Source organism: Propithecus coquereli, unplaced genomic scaffold (assembly GCF_000956105.1).
Source record: "Propithecus coquereli isolate 6110/MARCELLA unplaced genomic scaffold, Pcoq_1.0 Scaffold3, whole genome shotgun sequence".
NCBI lineage: Eukaryota > Metazoa > Chordata > Mammalia > Primates > Indriidae > Propithecus > Propithecus coquereli.
The window spans coordinates 13,722,107-13,739,729 of record NW_012148618.1 but is presented as its reverse complement, the minus strand read 5'-3'; the positions used below and the strand labels follow the sequence as shown (position 1 = coordinate 13,739,729).

Genomic DNA, 17,623 nt, shown 5'->3' with positions numbered 1-17,623 from the left:
TAGCAACTGGAACAAAAAACCAGTTAATTCCAAAAAAAAAAAAAAATAGAAAAAACAGTTAATGGGAAACATTTTGTATATCTATTTATATGTATCATGCCTGTATACTGCTACAAATTTTGTCTGACCACAGAATGTAATTCTCATGTAATTCTACAAACATGAGCCCTTCAGAGGATCCTAGACAAACCCAGCTAAGACCAACAGACCACCAGATGCAACAAGCAGGGAGGGGATCTTTATTTTGAGTTCCCTGAGATCACTTAGTTTCCTTCTCTGGCTGTCTCCCCAACCTTCAGATTTACAATTTGCTTCTCCCTAGAACAACAGTCCCTCTACCTTTCCCCTGGGAAAGTGGCAGCTATGATAGAGTTTCCTTCATAGCAGTGCTGGGACCGGCAAGGAGAGGGTGTCTGGGGTGATCACCCAAGATGCCACACAGTCAGACAGAATGGCTCCCTCTGCTAAGCACATTAGTCAAATTCCCAGAAGGCAAGTGAAAAAGGGAATAGCAACCTTATGCTACGTGTCTGGGTAGATTACAAAGAGCAAGTCTTCATTTACCTGCCAGCCAAGGGACCCCTGTCTCTATCAGATGACTGCCCTTCATCTTCGGTGGCTCCAGCATCCCCCAGCTGCTGCCTGGTCACCTGCTGCCAAGACTCCACTGCGCCCTCCCTCTTCTTCTTTTTGCAGCCCTCCTCCACTGCCTCAAGGTCTGGCAGCTTCTGCAGCAGAATGCAGCAGCGTCTACTTACTAAGGCAACAGTGGTGGCAGCAGCAACAGCAAGAGTGTTTCCCAGGCTCTAGGCACTTAAGGGTAAGCCCCTAAAATTCCAAATGGGAAAATGCCAAGAACACAGGCAATGGTATTCAAGGACAAATTCCTCTCTGGTCCAGATTACTACTGCAAGGAACAAAGGAGAGCAGACTGGCCAATTTCCCTTGGCTCTGGAGTCAGCTCCAGCTTTGTAGGCCCCACGAATGCTCCTCCAGAGAAAGAAATGAGGGAAAGAAAGCCTAGACAAGAGGAGGCTTTGGATCCAACCCCATCCGAGAGCAGAGGGAGAGACTCTCATGGACACGGCCACAAATCCGGACTGGGAGCCCAGCTGGTAACGTGCATTTTTCTCTGCTCTTATGGGTTCCTCTACCTGGTCATTTTGCCCAATTACAGGCTTTTTTTTTTTTTTTGAGGCAGAGTCTCACTGTGTTGGCCAGGCTAGAGTGCCGTGGCACACTCCTGGGCTCAAGCGATCCTCCTGCCTCAGCCTCCCAAGTAGCTGGGACTACAGGCATGTGCCACCATGCCTGGCTAATTTTTTCTATATATTTTTAGTTGTCCGATTAATTTCTTTCTATTTTTAGTAGAGATGGGGTCTCGCTCTTGCTCAGGCTGGTTTCGAACTCCTGAGCTCAAACAATCCACCCGCCTCGGCCTCCCAGAGTGCTAGGATTTCCGGTGTGAGCCACCGCGCCTGGCCCCAATCACAGGCTTGAGTACCATACCACACCACCCCTACCAAAGGCTGGCACACGGATGCTGGCTATAGTAGCTGGGCAGGCCCAGCCCAGCCCACAGGTTCCTAGTACTGGAGCTGAACAGTGGAGGCAGTGGGTGGGAGAGGCCTTGATTCTGAAATCCTTCTCTATCCTCACTGAATGAAAGGGCGCATTCTTGGTGCTCTGAAAGGTCATGTCAGTGCTCATGGGGCTAGAGAGCCATACAAGACTTTTAAAACGCAAGAGGAGATCACAGTGTACTGTGGGGTAGATGGGTCAGCTGGGCTGAGAAGAGAGGACAGGAAAGAGAAAGGGAGGCAGCCTTCCTGGGCAGCTCCTCCTCAGAGCCTCCCAGCAGTGGGGGCTGTGGGGTGTGTCAGCACTGCACACATACACTTGCTCTTTCAATCCTTGTCATAAGAATTCCTGGGAAAGAGATGGTAATATCCTTTCTTTAGTGATGAGAAAACAGGCTCAGAGATTCAGTGACTTGCCTAAGGTCACACAGTTTTGGTGGGTTTTTTTTTTTTTTTTTTGAGACAGGGTCTTGCTCCATCACCTGGGCTAGAGTGCAGTGGCGTCATCATAGCTCACAGCAACCTCAAACTCCTGGGATCAAGCTACCCTTCTGCTTCAGACTCCTGAGTAGCTGGGACTACTGGTGTGTGCCACCAAACTCAGCTAATTTTTCAATTTTTTGTAGGAACGGAGTCTTGCTCTTGTTCAGGCTGTCACACTACTTTTATGTAGTACAGCCAGGATGTGGACCAGTTTTGTCCAATTGCAATGTATCTCTTCCACATCCATCGCTCTTTAAGTTGCAGTATTTTCTATAAAACTCTGAACTGTGAGGGAAAAAAAGATCTTCAATGAGTCTTCCCAACACAAACGTTACCTAACACAGGACCTCCTTTCATGACTTCACTACAAAAAGGGAGGGCTACTCTGACAAAGCAAAAGTTCCAGCTTCAGTCCTGAGTCTGCCTTGACCATGATACTCTCCACCCTATTGTCACCTCTTCTAACTTACCCTTCACCCCATAGAGCTCTCAACACTGGGACCCTCCTCCATTAAACTTCTGTTGTAGTGTCCTTCAACCCTTAGCAGCCCTCCTGTGAGGACTTGCCCACTGTTTGTGCTCCCCAAATCAGAGCACTTCTGCTCCTGTAACCAACATCCCTCACTACCAAGTCCAGACCCAAGACCATCTTCATCTGCCATCAAATGCTGCTGGCCAGATGAAAGAGCAGCCAGATCCCTCTGAAGGAACCACAGGCCATCAGAACTCTACCAAGAACCCTGTGCAGAAGGTGCGTGGCAGCTCCCGATGCCAGTGACGTCACAGGTACCAAGTCCTACAGGAACTCCCTAAGGCAGAGGTTACATGACTAATGGGAAAAGAAGGATTCCCAGTACCCAGCCTACAAGGCATCTAGAGGTGGAAAGGGGATTCCATCAGGAAATGGATGAAGTATGATTATGAAGTAAAAAAGTAGTTATCATCAATCACACATCAAACTCTGATTGAATGCCTTAGTCACAGAGCAGGTGAACAGGGTATGAAAGGGTAGAACCCAAGATATTTTCATATTGTTCCTACAGTTCCTGCCCCTCTTACATACCAGTCCAGATTCTTGGTTATGAGGGGAAAAAAGGATACTCAGTCACACACTATCTTTTAAAAACTCAGAGGAAGTCTTAAGTTCTGGAAGCTAACTGACATACACTATGAGCTCACACTAGGCAGGCCAGAATTCAAAGAGAGATATAGGGAGGTAAGTTCAGAATCAGTATCAAAGATATCCGCAAATATATCACAGTTAAATCTTGTTGCAACAAGAAAGTGGCCATAGGAATATCATATAATATACCTCTTTCAGTGATAAAGAAAGTTGAAATACCAGAGGAAATGAATGAGGGCCAAGACCACTTTCCTGCCATCTACAAACTCAGCAGCTAGCTCAGCATTTTCAAATCGCATTGATTCAGATCAGACCTCACTCAGATCTTGTCTGCTATACTAATCACCTCCCTGCTCCATGTTGTAATGCACTGAGAAGCAAACCCAGTGGTTCCACATTAGTATAAGCAGCTGTTTCTCACCTTTTCTTCCAAAGCAAAGGGTAGAGACCCAGCCGGGAAGCAGTGACATCTCCATCCAAGTTCAGCCATTCCAAAGAGCCACTGCCACCAACAGCCTCTCCAACCTGGAACAAGAAAGAAAGCACAGTGAGGCTGTTGTCATCACCCCCAGCCCAACAGAATCAGTTAAGGCTCAGGCTTTTCCTTTAAAAAGGAGAAACAGGGAGGCCAGCAACAACCTAGAAAACACAACTGTGCTAACCTGCCTTCGCCGCCGCAAGACAGCAGCCTCTGCTGGGTGGTTGAATCGGAACTTCTGTGCTTTCCCCAGAGTTATGACAGCACCTGTAGCACAGAGACAAATGAGAATTCAATAAACAGATCATATTTTGAACACATACTATGTACAGGACACTGTTCTGTGAGACAAAGTCATGCCCTATTAATAATATATCTCACAGGATACATATTGAATTAATAAAATAGACAGGAGGAGCTCTAGTACTCTAAGGAAAAGCAAGATGAGTTCCAGGCAGAGTAATCAGGCAAAGCTTCATGGAAGAGGAGGAATCTAAGCTCAGTCCAAAAGGAAACAGAACGTGAATAGATTAATAATAGTGGTGACAGAAATAATAAAAATGGATGTTTACTGAAATGCCAAGCATACTGTTAAGAACTTTATGTGAATAAGGTTCATTCAATCCTCACAATGATCCTATTATCATCTCCATTTTACAGATGAGGAGACTGAGGCTCAGAGCCTTTCCCAAGGGCACAGAGCTAATGAACACAGGTACAAATTTCAGAGAGTCACTCTTCACTCTGGGGCTCTGGAACTGGGGCCATTTAAGGGAACAGGATCACATTAGAAAATCTTCAGGTCTCTGGGTGCAGAAGCTGAGTGATCCATCTTTAAAGCCTGCTTCACTGAGCTCTCTGGGCCCATGAGACTAGCGCTGGTCCATCACTCAACCTGGTATAAACAGGGCTGTTGACAGTCCTACCTTGGGTCAGACGGCAGGAGGCAGTGACCTCCTTGCCATTGACTGTGCAGCGGGCCCCCCGCGCAGGCCGGAGCATGACTACCCCACAGGCACTGGTGATAGTGCAGTGGTCTCTTTCAATCCACTGACCCTGCAGGACTGCAGAAGAGACAGTGGTCACTCAGGTCAGGGGACAACCCAGGGAAACACCCCTTCCATTCTTCCTGTGAGATCAGAATCCAACATCTCAAAGATCTCACACTATAACAGGAGTGGAAGAGCCACCACCTGCAACTACCCAGACCTGAAATCCTCCCACTGTATGGGTCTCCTATCACACCCCAGACCCAAAACCTAGCAGCAGTGAGAGAAGCAGACCCTTAATATAATGCTTCAAAAATTCCCTTCCTCTCAGAGTATAAGATTCCTCTGAAGAAACCTTTCAGGCACAAATACTTGCCCAAGTGTCAGACCCATATTCTCTGTCACTTACCAATGTCCTGTTCCTGGTCTGAGTCACTCCTTCCTATTTTTGTCGTCCCCTCCTACAAGGGGGAAAAAAAAGCCATTTTAATGAGACTAAAAAGACACAGCCTTGCCCCCGAAGGAGACTCCACAGTCGAGTGTTATCACTGTCCTCCCATTCTCATCCCAGCCTCTTCTGTGCCACTTCCCTACTTTGGCCCCAGCTGCTCTGATCCTCCTCCTAATCACTCTGCAGCCCAGGAAGTCCCAGAGAAGGCAGGGGTAAAAAAAAAAAGTACATGACAAAGCAGCGCCAGCCACTTGCAAAGACCAATAAGTTTTGGCAGACTCCGTTTTGTCCCACAGCCTGAAGTTAGGGAATAGCCACAGCCATCAGTCAAAAGTTCTCTAGTCTGAGGAAGTGGGCACACAAGCATAGCTTTCCCCCAAGGGGCTAAGCGTGGTCCAAGTTTGGTCTAGTAAGTCTCAAAGAGACAAGCGTTTTATGAAGATTTGTGGAAACACAGGATTTTTACCTTCTTGGTCCGCAGATGAAGTTTAATAGACACCAGATTCTAAGAAGGGTAAAGCAAATAGGAGAAAAGCACTTCTAGAATAAAAAAACAACTGGAAGAGAGTATAAGAGAGGAGGGGGAAATTGGAGTTAGTACACATGAATCACTGGGTTAGTAGAAGACAAGGCCTTTTGGCCCTTGGATTATGGCAAATGTGCTTAAGACCACATAGCCCTATTTGAAGAAAGCAGCAGTGCAGCAATAGAGGTGCTAGATTTTAGATATGTCTTTATCATTTATTGAAACCAGTCAATATGTCACAGACACTATGCTGAGTGCTTTATAGGTATCATTATTTAATCCTTGAACAACGCAAAATGTAGGTATTATCTGTTTTTTGCAAACCAGGGTCTTGCTGTGTTGCTCAGGCTGGAGTGCAGTGGTGCAACCATAGCTCACTGCAGCCTTGAACTCCTGGGCTCAAGGGATCCTCCCATCTCAGCCCCGAGTAGCTAGGACTACAGGTGCACGCCACCATGCGCGGCTGATTTTTTTATTTTTTTTGTAGAACCAGGGTCTCACTATGCTATTCAGGCTGGTCTCATACTTCTAGCCTCATGTGATCCTCCTGCCTCAGCCTCCCAAAGTGCTGAGATTATAGGCTCATGTCCTTTTTATATAGAGGAATCTGAAGCTTACAGAGGATAAATTGCCCAAGAAACACACATACTGAATAGGGGAGCTATGACCAGAATTCGTATCTCTCTGGGTCCAAAGCCCATGTTTTTCCAACCTCACTATACCACCTTCCCAGTGACTAATGTTTTCAGGGTGGCCAGAGAGTTCTCCACTAGGCTTCACTGTCAGCGGCCAAAGCAGGGAGGTCCCTGAAGGTCCCCCAAAATAGCCTGTGAGAAGGAAGAATCCTGGAAGAAATGAATGAGGCTATGGCCTCGCTGTGTCCCTCTCTGCCCCTCTTCCCTGCATACACACAAATAGCCAGAGTCCCGCCTTTTCTGCTCAGCCACTGAGGAACACAGGCATCAGTGGATGCTAGCATCCACAGACACTGTCAACAGAAGCAGAGGGCAGTTCAAGTGAAAAAGTTCAAAACCCTTCATCTGAGTTCAGAGACAGCTGTGATCATGAAGCACATTCCTCCATAAAGGATAAAGGCCACAGCACATCATAACATCTAGATTTCAGGGCAGAAACCATGCAAAAAAAGTGATGGCATCTCAGATAACAAGGACTGAGTCGGTGCCTGTGTTTTCTATCCCCCGTGCCTCTTTATGCAGGGAGACTTAGTGGCATAAAGGCAATTATCAGGATGAAGTTCAGAGTATCAGTAAGCTGTGCTCCACCTGTCCCGCACTCTGTCTGCTTCCTGCCCAAGGAACTTGCCAAGGTGACCAAAGAGAAAATGGCTCCCAGGATATTGCCAGAGACTAGTTCTAGGTCTATAACCAAGTTAGCAAAGTAAATAAAAACACAGAGAATCTTGGGCCACTACTGTTACACTATTACCTAAACCAATATCTAAACAAAACGGGGAAAAAGTGGGGACATAAAATGCAGAAATATCAAGATTAGAAATAGACTAAAATCTCATCACCCAGGTCCACTGGAAATGCACCAAGGAGGGATGAAAATCTTCACTATGTATTAAGCAATGGAAATCAGCAATCCTACGTTCAGACGAGGTCATCACTAGTGTGTCTACAATTCAATCTAATAGTCATGTCCTTTAACCCTCTGCTGCTATCTGAAGCTCTGCTACTTGATTTCTAGCTTCGTCTGCTCATTCCACATCCAATTAATACCATCAAATCAGTTCTACTCAAATATTGACCACTTTAATTGATCTGATCTCTTCCTGACCCCCAACTTCTCCTTGTGGTTCTGACTAATGGAAGGACCTATATACCTATTTGGTATTTAGATCTGTTGCCATGGTAAAAGTAGACAGCCACTTCTGCCTGAGGCATTTTCACTGAGATAATTTATGCCCACTGTGCCAGAAAATAAGCTACTTTTAACTTTCTGTTCCAGAGGCTCAGTCTGACAACTTCCCTAAGGGCTTATCCCAAGAACACAGATGAGCTTTGCTAACATCTCACTTCCATATGCTCTGCTGCATTAGGAGCCTAATTTCTCCAGGGATAACAGCACATTACAAATCCCCCATAAACTCTTTCTTTATTCTTTTTAAATATCAGCTGGGGACAATTATGAGAATCGAAATTAGATTTTGAGTAAGCACAGGGATTTTGGCCATGTGACATTTGTTCTGCCATCCATAGGAACTGTCCTCCCACAGTAGGACATATTTGATTAGCACAGGATACAAGACTATCTATCAAGAGTCACTAACTCTCAAAACTGCTTCAATTAGAAATGAGGACTAGCCTCCAGGTTACAGAGAGCCAGGTGAGCCAGGTCCTATTTGGAAAGCCTTAACTCGAATCTATTTTTTTCTAGCTAGATGCAAGTTGTCCCCTCTATCCCTCCACCCCAGCCCTCTGGACTCTTCCCCCGTGCGTTAAATAAAACTTCCTTTATCTACTTTCTCTCTCCCTCCTTCTTTCCCAGGTAAATGTAGTGATGGAGAAGTGGGACATGCATATTTTGTTGATTTGGGGTTGAATGAAGTGGGGAAGTGTGAGAAGAGAACTTCTAAATCTTCTGAATTCCCCCTTTAGTCTCTGAAAGCTGCCTCTGAGCAGCCTGCATTTGCAGAGTTTAGGAGCACTAACAGTATTTTGAGGTTAGGACTTCACTCTCCATGACTGTACCACTGTGCTGCAGGAAGCCAGAAAAGGAATATGAGAAGCATCATTCTTTAAAATGAGGAAATTAAGGCACAGAAAACAAAAGTAATTTACATAAGAACAATAGTAGCAGCAGTTGAAAAACAAACGATTGTTCTGACTTCCAGTCTTCTACTCTATATGCTTGCAAAAGCAAAACATCACAACTTGTCAGCTAGACGAGTTTCCTGAGAGCAAACCTGAAGGCAGCTCTGTGACATCTGTGTCAATTCACAGAAACACAGCGGCTGCCCCGGACTTTTCCCTCCTTGGCTTCTGGAGCCAGTGGCGCAAGAAGAAAAGGAGTACACCAGCCTCCTCACCTTGAGGTGATAGAGCACAACACCTGTGCTGAGCACGTCATCCTCCAAGGCCATCAGGTGTGGCAGGCTGGAGTCGATGACCACCCCAGCCTTCCTCCTGTCAATGTCCACGCTGTAATGCTCCAGGAGGGCCTGCCAATCATTCCACTTCTGGGTCCAGTCTTTAGTCATCTGGTCTATCTGCAGAGGCACAGGAGGTCTCTTCCCTGGTTGGTCTCCCTATTTCTAGGGTCCCCACTCCCTTCAATTCATCCTGCATACATTTCCCCAAGATACTCTTCTATGATGTCACCAACCTGATTCAAGAAGCTATAAATCCTGTTTGCATCAAGTTCCAGCCTTCTAAACTGGCCCTAACCTTACCTCCACTACCGTCTGCCACAAACACCCTTTCTAGCCAGTTTAGCCTTCCTCGCAGTGTGTGCTTCCACACGGCCTCTCTCACCACTTCCTTCTCCACAAGTTCCAAGAGTCTGCTTATGTTCCCCCTTCCTCACCCCAAATGCCTTACCACTTGTCTCTAACAAACCTATCAAACCTTCAAGGGCTACTTCAAGGTAAGTTCTCTGTCTTCCAGCTCTAGCACATGAAGTCTTCTCAGAAAATTCCAAGCCATAATGATTTCTTCCTTCCCTAAACTCTTTGTATAGATCATATAGTTGGAACACATCATTCTCTAAATGTGTTTCCAACTAGACTGCAAGTCACTTGAGGGCAGGGACTTCTTTGTGTCTCTTGCAGCATCATGCTGAGCACCTATTTGGTGCTTAAGCAATGAATACATGTTGGTTGGCTGACTTACTGACTAGAAAATAGCTTGTTCCCCCCCGATCCAGGCTACTCTCACTATCCAAAGGGAGTTATCATGAACCCCTAAGAGAACAAATCAGAAAGTCAGAAGGCCATTTACCAGTCCCTAAGGCAAACACATCCCCCTTCAAGGCTTAAAGGAGACAAAAACTGTCTTTAAACTAGATAGATCCTCTCTGCCCTGCCTAGGGAGCAGCCCTGGCCCAGGAATAACGGAGGGAGCTCCCAGGGTGATGTAAAGCACAGCTGAGTCCACCCAACACACCCACCTTCAATTCATTTTGGAAAACCAGCTCCTTCAGATCTTCATCCTTTTCATCATTCAATGAACTGAAGTTCCTCTGCACAAACAAAGAGAGACAGATGTGCTTTGATATTTTCCTGGTCTGAACTTCAGGTGGGTCCCACCCTTACACTTGTGAAGGAATATATGGTACAGATAAAGGAAAGATTTTAACATTAAAATCAGAAATAAATCAAGAGCCTAAGCATTTGGGCTCATACTGGCACAAAGAAGGAGAATTCAAAGAAATTTTTCTGGACAGCCCCATTCCCCATGTCTGCCCAAACAGAGCAAGGGCCATTCAGGCAAATGCCCTTTGGACAAAACATGATATAGTGAGAAACAGCCCACCCCATCTGAAGCTACACAGAGAAATCAGAGAACTCCCCCCTGCTGGCTTTGCTCCTGCCTCTGCTCCATGAGTGTTAATCAAACAACATGGAATGCAGCAGGGCCCTGATTCTATACAGAAGAAAAAGGGCTCAGGAGGAGAACTTCACCTAAGTATGGCAGAGTTCTGATTGCCTGCATACCAGTTCAAAGCTCAGCAGCATGGTTTTCAGTCTTTCAATCTCTTCTCTGAGCTCTCTGATCAGCTTTACGTTAGCATCCTGAAACACAGAGAACTCAGTCACCACTGACTGGTATCAGGTCTCACCCAGCTATGAAATGCTACATGAAATTAACTTGGAAGAAGGGGATTACTCCTTTGGAGTAACTTCTAAACCAGTCAGTCATTCCCCATATGTGGTCCCCAGATCTACAGCATCAACTTCACCTAAGAACTTGTTAGAAATGCAAATTTTGGCCCCACCCCAGACCTACTAAATCAGAAACTCTTGGGGGCTAGGGCCCAGATGTGTTTTAACAAACCCTCTAGGTGATTCTGATACACACTGAAGTTTGAGAATCATGGCCCTAGAGGAGAAGGTCAAGCTGGTAACACAATGTACAGGTACAGGTAATCTTACTGTATTGTGACTAAACATTGTTTTTTTTCATACCCAGAGAAATGTGACTAAACTTAATACCCGCCTAGTCACACTGCCTTGTAAAACAGTCTATGTATGGGCTATACACATGTATCTGGCCACCAGCTATGATGCCTGCTTTGGAGCTTTTCGTTCAAATTGCGAAGGAGATAAGGAACATTTGGAAAATTCTCATTATTATTCAGCTTTCAAAAACCAATGAATTCCTATACTCTCTACTTAATCTAAACAGAATAGTCAACTGAAATTTGGATAGAAAAAAATACAGGCAATTTGCACAGAAAAAAACACAGGCATAAATCAACATCAATTCAAAATAAAAGCAGTAAACACAATTTAAATGACCTTTCTTAGAGTGGCAATGTTACACCAGGGATCTTAAGAGAAATGGCCTTAGAGAAATATCTAAAATAAATTATTCATAAAAAGTTACTGAATGAAGGCAGTAGAGACATAAGAGAAGGAGATGACATTAGAAGACAAACTTCTATTACCTCATTATTTGAAGAATAAGTTAGCCAAGTCAGGGTGAGTACAAAAAGAAAGAAATCAATTAGAGAAAAACGAGAACTTTGTGTAAAATAAACCAGACTTCTGACGAAGGTCTCACCTCATTCACCTGTGGCTTGTTGATAATGTTTTTGGCATTGGATGCATATCTCAGCGTGCTCATTGTCTCACTGTAGCTAGTGTGTGCAGGAGACACGGCTGAGGTAGAAGGAGAAAGTTAAAAGACATGCCAAGCCCTTCCAATCCCAGTCCTTAACCACTCGGCTTGCCACTATTACCCATGCTGTGTAAGACCCATGATGAAATGAGAAACACAGAACCAGCTCTAGCATCCCACTCACTGGCAACCATGATGGTTTTGGAGTTGCCTCCAAGACTGTCCTTCAGCAGCCAGGTCAACACAGAGTCTCGGTATGGGATGTAAGACTGTCTCCGGGAGGGTCCCCCTCCACTGCTGGTCCCAGAAGTAGAGCTAGGGATCCCACTGTCACCACCATTGCTGGCTGAGCTGTTGAGGCTCAGGCTGCTGCTGAATACTTGGGAGTTCTGGGCTTAAAGACGAAAAATAAAAGTGGACGAAAGAAGGAATTAAGAAGAAATGCATTAAAACACTAAAACAATGATTGGAAAACACAGACTTAAATATCACACTTCCTAATCCCTTTCTGCATATGATAGGATATATTAAGTTTGAACCCTGAGTTAGACTTTGGACTCAAGACATGGAGTGTATAGCCACACAATTTTTTAGTCTCTCCTCTTTTTGAAATGATAGTGCTGGGATGATGGTCACATTGTGCTCTAAAATCACAGAAATATTAAATTTTCAGGCCCCAAACCAGAAGGTAACCTTGCCAAAGAGAACCTTATAAACTGTCTACCCTTTTGACAAAATGAAAATGTGAGTTTTTTTCCCAAAGTCTCCCTCCCACTCCAATCATCCAGTGTATCCGCAAAATACCTAAGGTGGAGATGACAATGCCTAGAGTCACAAGGGACTTGTTGATATTGGCTCCTTCAGTAATCCGGTCCTTACAGTAACTGGGATCTGCTCTTTCACTAAAATACAGTCAATGAAAACAAAAACAAAAGCAAACAAGACACTATTTTTATAATGCTGTTGAAAGATACTATTATGTTGTACATCATGTTGTAAAAGACTCACATCATAAATTCCTTTTGTAATTCAGTTCCAGAAAAAAAATGTTACCATCTTGTAATGAACTGGCCTTTTTCAGTTTCTCAGGCAATAAAAATCAAATAATTCATTACATTTCTGTTTTCATTTTGGCTGTCAAAGCACTTTAAGCTAAACAATGCTCATTTACAGTAATGATACTAGCATAGCTTTTTGGTATATTCACTTCCCCTCTATCTTTATTGTTTTCAATTCACATATTAATGGCTTTGTGGTATCTACATCAACTGCTAATACTCTCAAATTCCTTTAAGTAAATGGGAAATATTAAAAATTCACACTTCCAATTGGCTGATTATTCTTTCAGATAGCACTTAGTTTTTTAGGAAATGCTATACCATATTAATTATTTAGCAGTTTTAAAAGTAAGAAAATTTGCCTTATTTCTTAACATTTTTGTGATCACATTATCCCTAAGACTTTCTTTTTTTTAGATATATACGTAACTATATACAATTCATGCTTCTTTTTTTATTTTTTTATGCTTCCTTCTAATACTTAATAAAAGGAAGTATCTTCTCCTCAACCTCACAATATTTTTAAAACTTTTTTTTCAGAGATTGCATCTTGTAATGTTGCCTAGGCGGCCTCAAATGGTCCTTCCACCTCAGCCTCCCAAATAGCTTAGGTTACAGATGCACACCACCATGTAAAACTTTTTTTCTTCTTTTTATTTTTTATTTTTTTAAAGTAATGTACAGAGCTACATAAAATCAATATTAAGGCTGGGAGCAGTGGCTCACGCCTGTAATGCCAGAACTTTGGGAGACTGAGGCCAGGAGTTCCAGACCAGCCTGAGCACCACAGTGAAACCCTGTCTCTACAGAAAATAAAAAATAGCCAAGCATGGTGGCACATGTCTGTAGTCCTAGCTGTTTGGGAGGCTGCAGGGGGAGGATCACTTGAGCCCAGGAGTTTGAGACTGAAATAAATTAAAGAAAAAAAAGGTGTGCTAACTCAGTTACCTTCATTTAGAGCAGTGGTTTTCAATCTTGCCTATACATTGGAATCACCTGGATAGCTTTAAAATACACTGATGTCTGCATTCTCCCAAACCTCATTAATAAGCTGATTTATTTGATCTGAGGTGCAGGAATTGGGAGTTTTAAAAAGTTCCCCATGTGACTTTAATGGGCAGTCAAGATTGAGAAGACCTGATGTAGAGGAATTTTTCAGCCCCTGAAAAACTGTAACTTCCTAGCATTCAAAGAGTTTTCCTTTCTAATTTTCTCAAGATGATTGAAATATGAAAAAGATTGGACAAGCTTATTCCCTGTAGAATGTGTGAGAATGAGATCATTGTCAAGGGAGTAATTCCCTTGGCTTTGAAATCCAATTACCTGCCTGCTAGGTCCACGAGGTTGATCTTGCTAGCAATTTCAGAGGGGAGGTTGTTCTCCAGGATTGCCTAAGGGAGAAAACACATTTAAAGCCTGTCATTTGGAATGATTTGGATTTTTCCCCCCTTTAGACACTTTTAACTAAGGTGATATTTTGGATTTTTATCCAATTCACTCAACAGATGTGTATTCTAACGTGCTCTGAACCACACAAGCTCTCCTTATCTGATACATAAAATCAGTAGATCCTGGATCATCATTTCATTAAAAACACTAGCAGACTTCCACAAAGTAATAAGGGCAAATCCCCATGAAGTTCTCTGGGCACAATTTTCAGGCACACCAGGAATTTCAGTACAATTTACCAGGCAAATCCCGCCTCTCGTCCCAGGGGCTCTCTTATCAACAGAGAACCACAACAGATGTGTGGCCCTGATGAGGTTTCTCTCTCTGGCTAACCTCAGTCACAGCATGTTAACTTTCTAGGACAGGAACTCTGCCCTGTATGTTCTACTCAGGGGCATCAGACCCAAAAAACAAAACTACTTTTCTTCCTCGGTGCCCCCCCCAATTCAATGTGGATTTTTTACTGTTTTGTTTTAGAAAATTTTAATGTTATTATGAATCCATCACCAAATTCCAGTTTTAGAACACTTCCAATAATCCCCAAATTCCCTCGTCTGTTTGCAATTCATCTCTGTTCCCATTCCCATCTCGAAGCAACCACTCATCAATATTCTATCTCTACATAAATGGAATATGTCTGGCTTCTTTCACTGTGCATAATTGATTCATCCATGTTGAGGCATGTATCAATATTTTATTTCTGGCCAGGTGTGGTGGCTCACACCTGTAATCCTAGCACTCTGGGAGGCCGAGGCAGGAGGATCACTTGAGGTCAGGAGTTCGAGACCAGCCTCAGCAAGAGTGAGACCTGGCCTCTCCTAAAAATAGAAAGAAATGAGCTGGGCAACTAAAAATAGAAAAAATTAGCCAGGCGTGGTGGCGCATGCCCGTAGTCCCAGCTACTCGGGAGGCTGAGGTAGGAAGATTGTTTGAGCCCAAGAGTCTGAGACTGCTGTGAGCTAGGTTGATGCCACGGCACTCTAGTCTGGGCAACAGAGCCAGACTGTCTCAAAAAAAAAAAAAAAAACACCTTCATTTTTATTGCTGACTAGTATTCCATTGTGTGGATAGACCATAGTTATCCACTCACCTCTTGATGGACATTTAGGTTGTTTCCATTTCAGGGAAATTACAAATAAAGCAGTTATGAATATTTTTGCACAAGTCTTTGTATGAACATATGATTTTTCTTGGGTAAATATCTATGAGGGGAATGGCTGGATCATATGGCAGGTGTATGTTTAACTTTTTAAGAAACTGCTAAACTCTTTTCCAAAGTTATTGTACCATTTTATATTCCCACCAGTAGTGCAGTGTATGAGAATTCCTGCTCCTATACATCTCGCCAATATTTCGTGTAATTTAAACTTTTGCTATGTTAAAAGATGGGTAGTTATATCTCATTTGGTTCTAATTTGCATTTCCCTAATGACTAATAATGTTGAGCATTTTTCAAGTACTTAGCTGTCATCTGTATATTTTCTTTAGTGAAGTGTCAGTTCAAAATTTTTGCCCATTGTTTACGGTCATTTTCTTATTAAAGAGTTTAGAGAGTTCTTTATATATTCTGCATACAATTCCTTTATCAGATGCGTATTTAAGCAAACAAGTTCTCCCTATCTGTGGCTTTTCTTCTCTTAACAGTGTCTTATTATTAAAAGAGCAAAAGATTTAACTTTTAATCAATTCCAAATTTCAATTTGTATTTTCATTTGTGTTTTTAGTGCCATAGCTAAAAACCCTTTGCCTGATCCAAGGTCACAAAGGTTTTCTCATATTATCTTCTATAAGTTTAATAGTTTTGGGTTTTATATTTAGGTCTATGACTCAGTTTGAGTTAACTTTTGGATAAAGGGCAAAAGGTAAAGATCAAAGTTCTTTTTTGCCCATATAGATATCCAATTATTCTACTACCATCTGTTGAAAAGATTATATTTTCTTCACTGAATTGCCTTTGCAACTTTATTAAAATCAGTATCAGCCAAGCACAGTGACTCACTACTGTAATGGTAGCACTCTGGGAGGATGAGGTGGGAAGACTGCTTGAGTTCAGGAGTTCAAGACCAGCCTGAGCAAGAGCAAGACCCCGTGTCTACCAAAAAAAATAGAAAAGATTAGCTGGATGTGGTGGCGAGTGCCTGTAGTCCCAGCTACTGGGAAGGCTGAGGCAGGAGGATCACTTGAGTGTAAGAACCGGTCCCCCTCGGCCCCAGGAACAGAGAAGCAGAGTCACCGAGGATGCAAATGGCAAAGGAGTTTATTTGCTAGCTCGAGCTAGGGTCCAAGTCCCAGAGCACCAACACAGTGGCCTCCCTAGGAACCAGGACCCCGCCCTGGGGTAAAAGTGAAGCTTTTATCCTTTTGGTTGCGCGCGACACACCGGTGGCATATGATATGCTGAGCCCACCATCCCCTTTCTCCATTGGTTCCTTCAAAAGTGGAGGATTGTTTTGACCCCTGATTGGGTGGTCCCAAGCCTCAGGATTTTCAATTTTCGCACAGGCGCCAGTTCTGATCTGCGTTTGGGGAGGGGGACTGAGACTTAGGCCTACTCTAGGAAGTTCAGCCTGTCATGGAGTCACTCCTGCCCTGTTTTTTTTGATTAACAATATTTGACTAACAACTAAAAGCAAGCACGGTTACAGAAGCAAATGGCATTAGTTAAAATCAAAGAGAACACATTTTTCTAACCTAAAACAGTTTTTGTTCTACACAAAACAAAGTACATTCTCCTACTATCAATTCCTGCCTTTCATGAGCACAGGAGTTTGAGGTTGCGGTGAGCTATAATGATGCCACTGCACTCTATCCTGGACAAAAGACTCTGACTCAAAAAAATAAATAAAGTTGCCTATATACGTATGGGTCTATTGTGAACTCTATTCTGTTCCATTTATGTACTTTAACATTGATACCACACTATCTTGATTATTTTAGTTTTATGCAGTATATGGTTTATCCTGGAAAATGTTCCATGAGTACCAGAAAATAACATGTATTCTGCAGATGTTAAGTGGAAAGTAGAGTATTCTGAAAATATCAGGTCACATTGGTTGATAATGTTGCTCAAATCTATATCATCACTGATTTCTGTTTGGTTGTTCTACATATTATTGAAAGTGGTGTAATGAAATATCTAACTATTGTTGAATTATCTATTTCTCATTTCAATTCTGTCAGTTTTTCCATCATATATGTTGAGACTTGTTCAGAGTGTATACATTTATAATTGTTATATCTTCTTGAGGTACTGACCCTTTATCGTTATGAGATGTCCCTGTCTCTAGCAAGTATCTGTCTTAAAACCTATTTTTTGCCTAATGTTAATATAGCACTCCAACTCCCTGCAGTTGCTATTTGCATCATATATCTTTTTCCATCCTTTTACTTTCAACCTGTGTCTTTGGATCTAAGGTGTGTTTCTTACAGTCAGCACATAGTTGGGTCTTTTTATCCAGCCTAACAATTTGTACCTGAGTCTAATCAAATGTAATGTAATTATTGATGTGCTCAGAACCACATCTGTTGTTTTCTTTTTTCTATATGTCTTTTTTGTTCCTCTGTTCCTTCTTCGCTCCCTTTTCTCCATTAAATATTTTTAGTGTACCATTTTAATTTCTTTTGATTTTTAAAATTATGTTTTTGAGCTATACTCTTAGTGGTTACTCTACAGATCACAATA

General features: G+C 42.9%; 1 protein-coding gene across 1 annotated transcript in view; it reads right to left on the bottom strand.

Annotated features, from left to right (window-relative positions):
- Window positions 1–17,623, bottom strand: part of STARD9 (StAR-related lipid transfer (START) domain containing 9) — a 128,601-nt gene that overhangs the window by 31,825 nt on the left and 79,153 nt on the right. The window contains exons 9-19 of the mRNA XM_012649134.1: window positions 13,816–13,883; window positions 12,239–12,336; window positions 11,619–11,828; window positions 11,378–11,475; window positions 10,309–10,386; window positions 9,762–9,833; window positions 8,683–8,862; window positions 5,063–5,114; window positions 4,591–4,728; window positions 3,849–3,931; window positions 3,608–3,711 (exon numbers count right to left, since the gene is read on the bottom strand). Coding sequence (XP_012504588.1) covers window positions 3,608–3,711; window positions 3,849–3,931; window positions 4,591–4,728; window positions 5,063–5,114; window positions 8,683–8,862; window positions 9,762–9,833; window positions 10,309–10,386; window positions 11,378–11,475; window positions 11,619–11,828; window positions 12,239–12,336; window positions 13,816–13,883 — 1,181 coding nt within the window. The remainder of the gene's footprint in view (window positions 1–3,607; window positions 3,712–3,848; window positions 3,932–4,590; window positions 4,729–5,062; window positions 5,115–8,682; window positions 8,863–9,761; window positions 9,834–10,308; window positions 10,387–11,377; window positions 11,476–11,618; window positions 11,829–12,238; window positions 12,337–13,815; window positions 13,884–17,623) is intronic.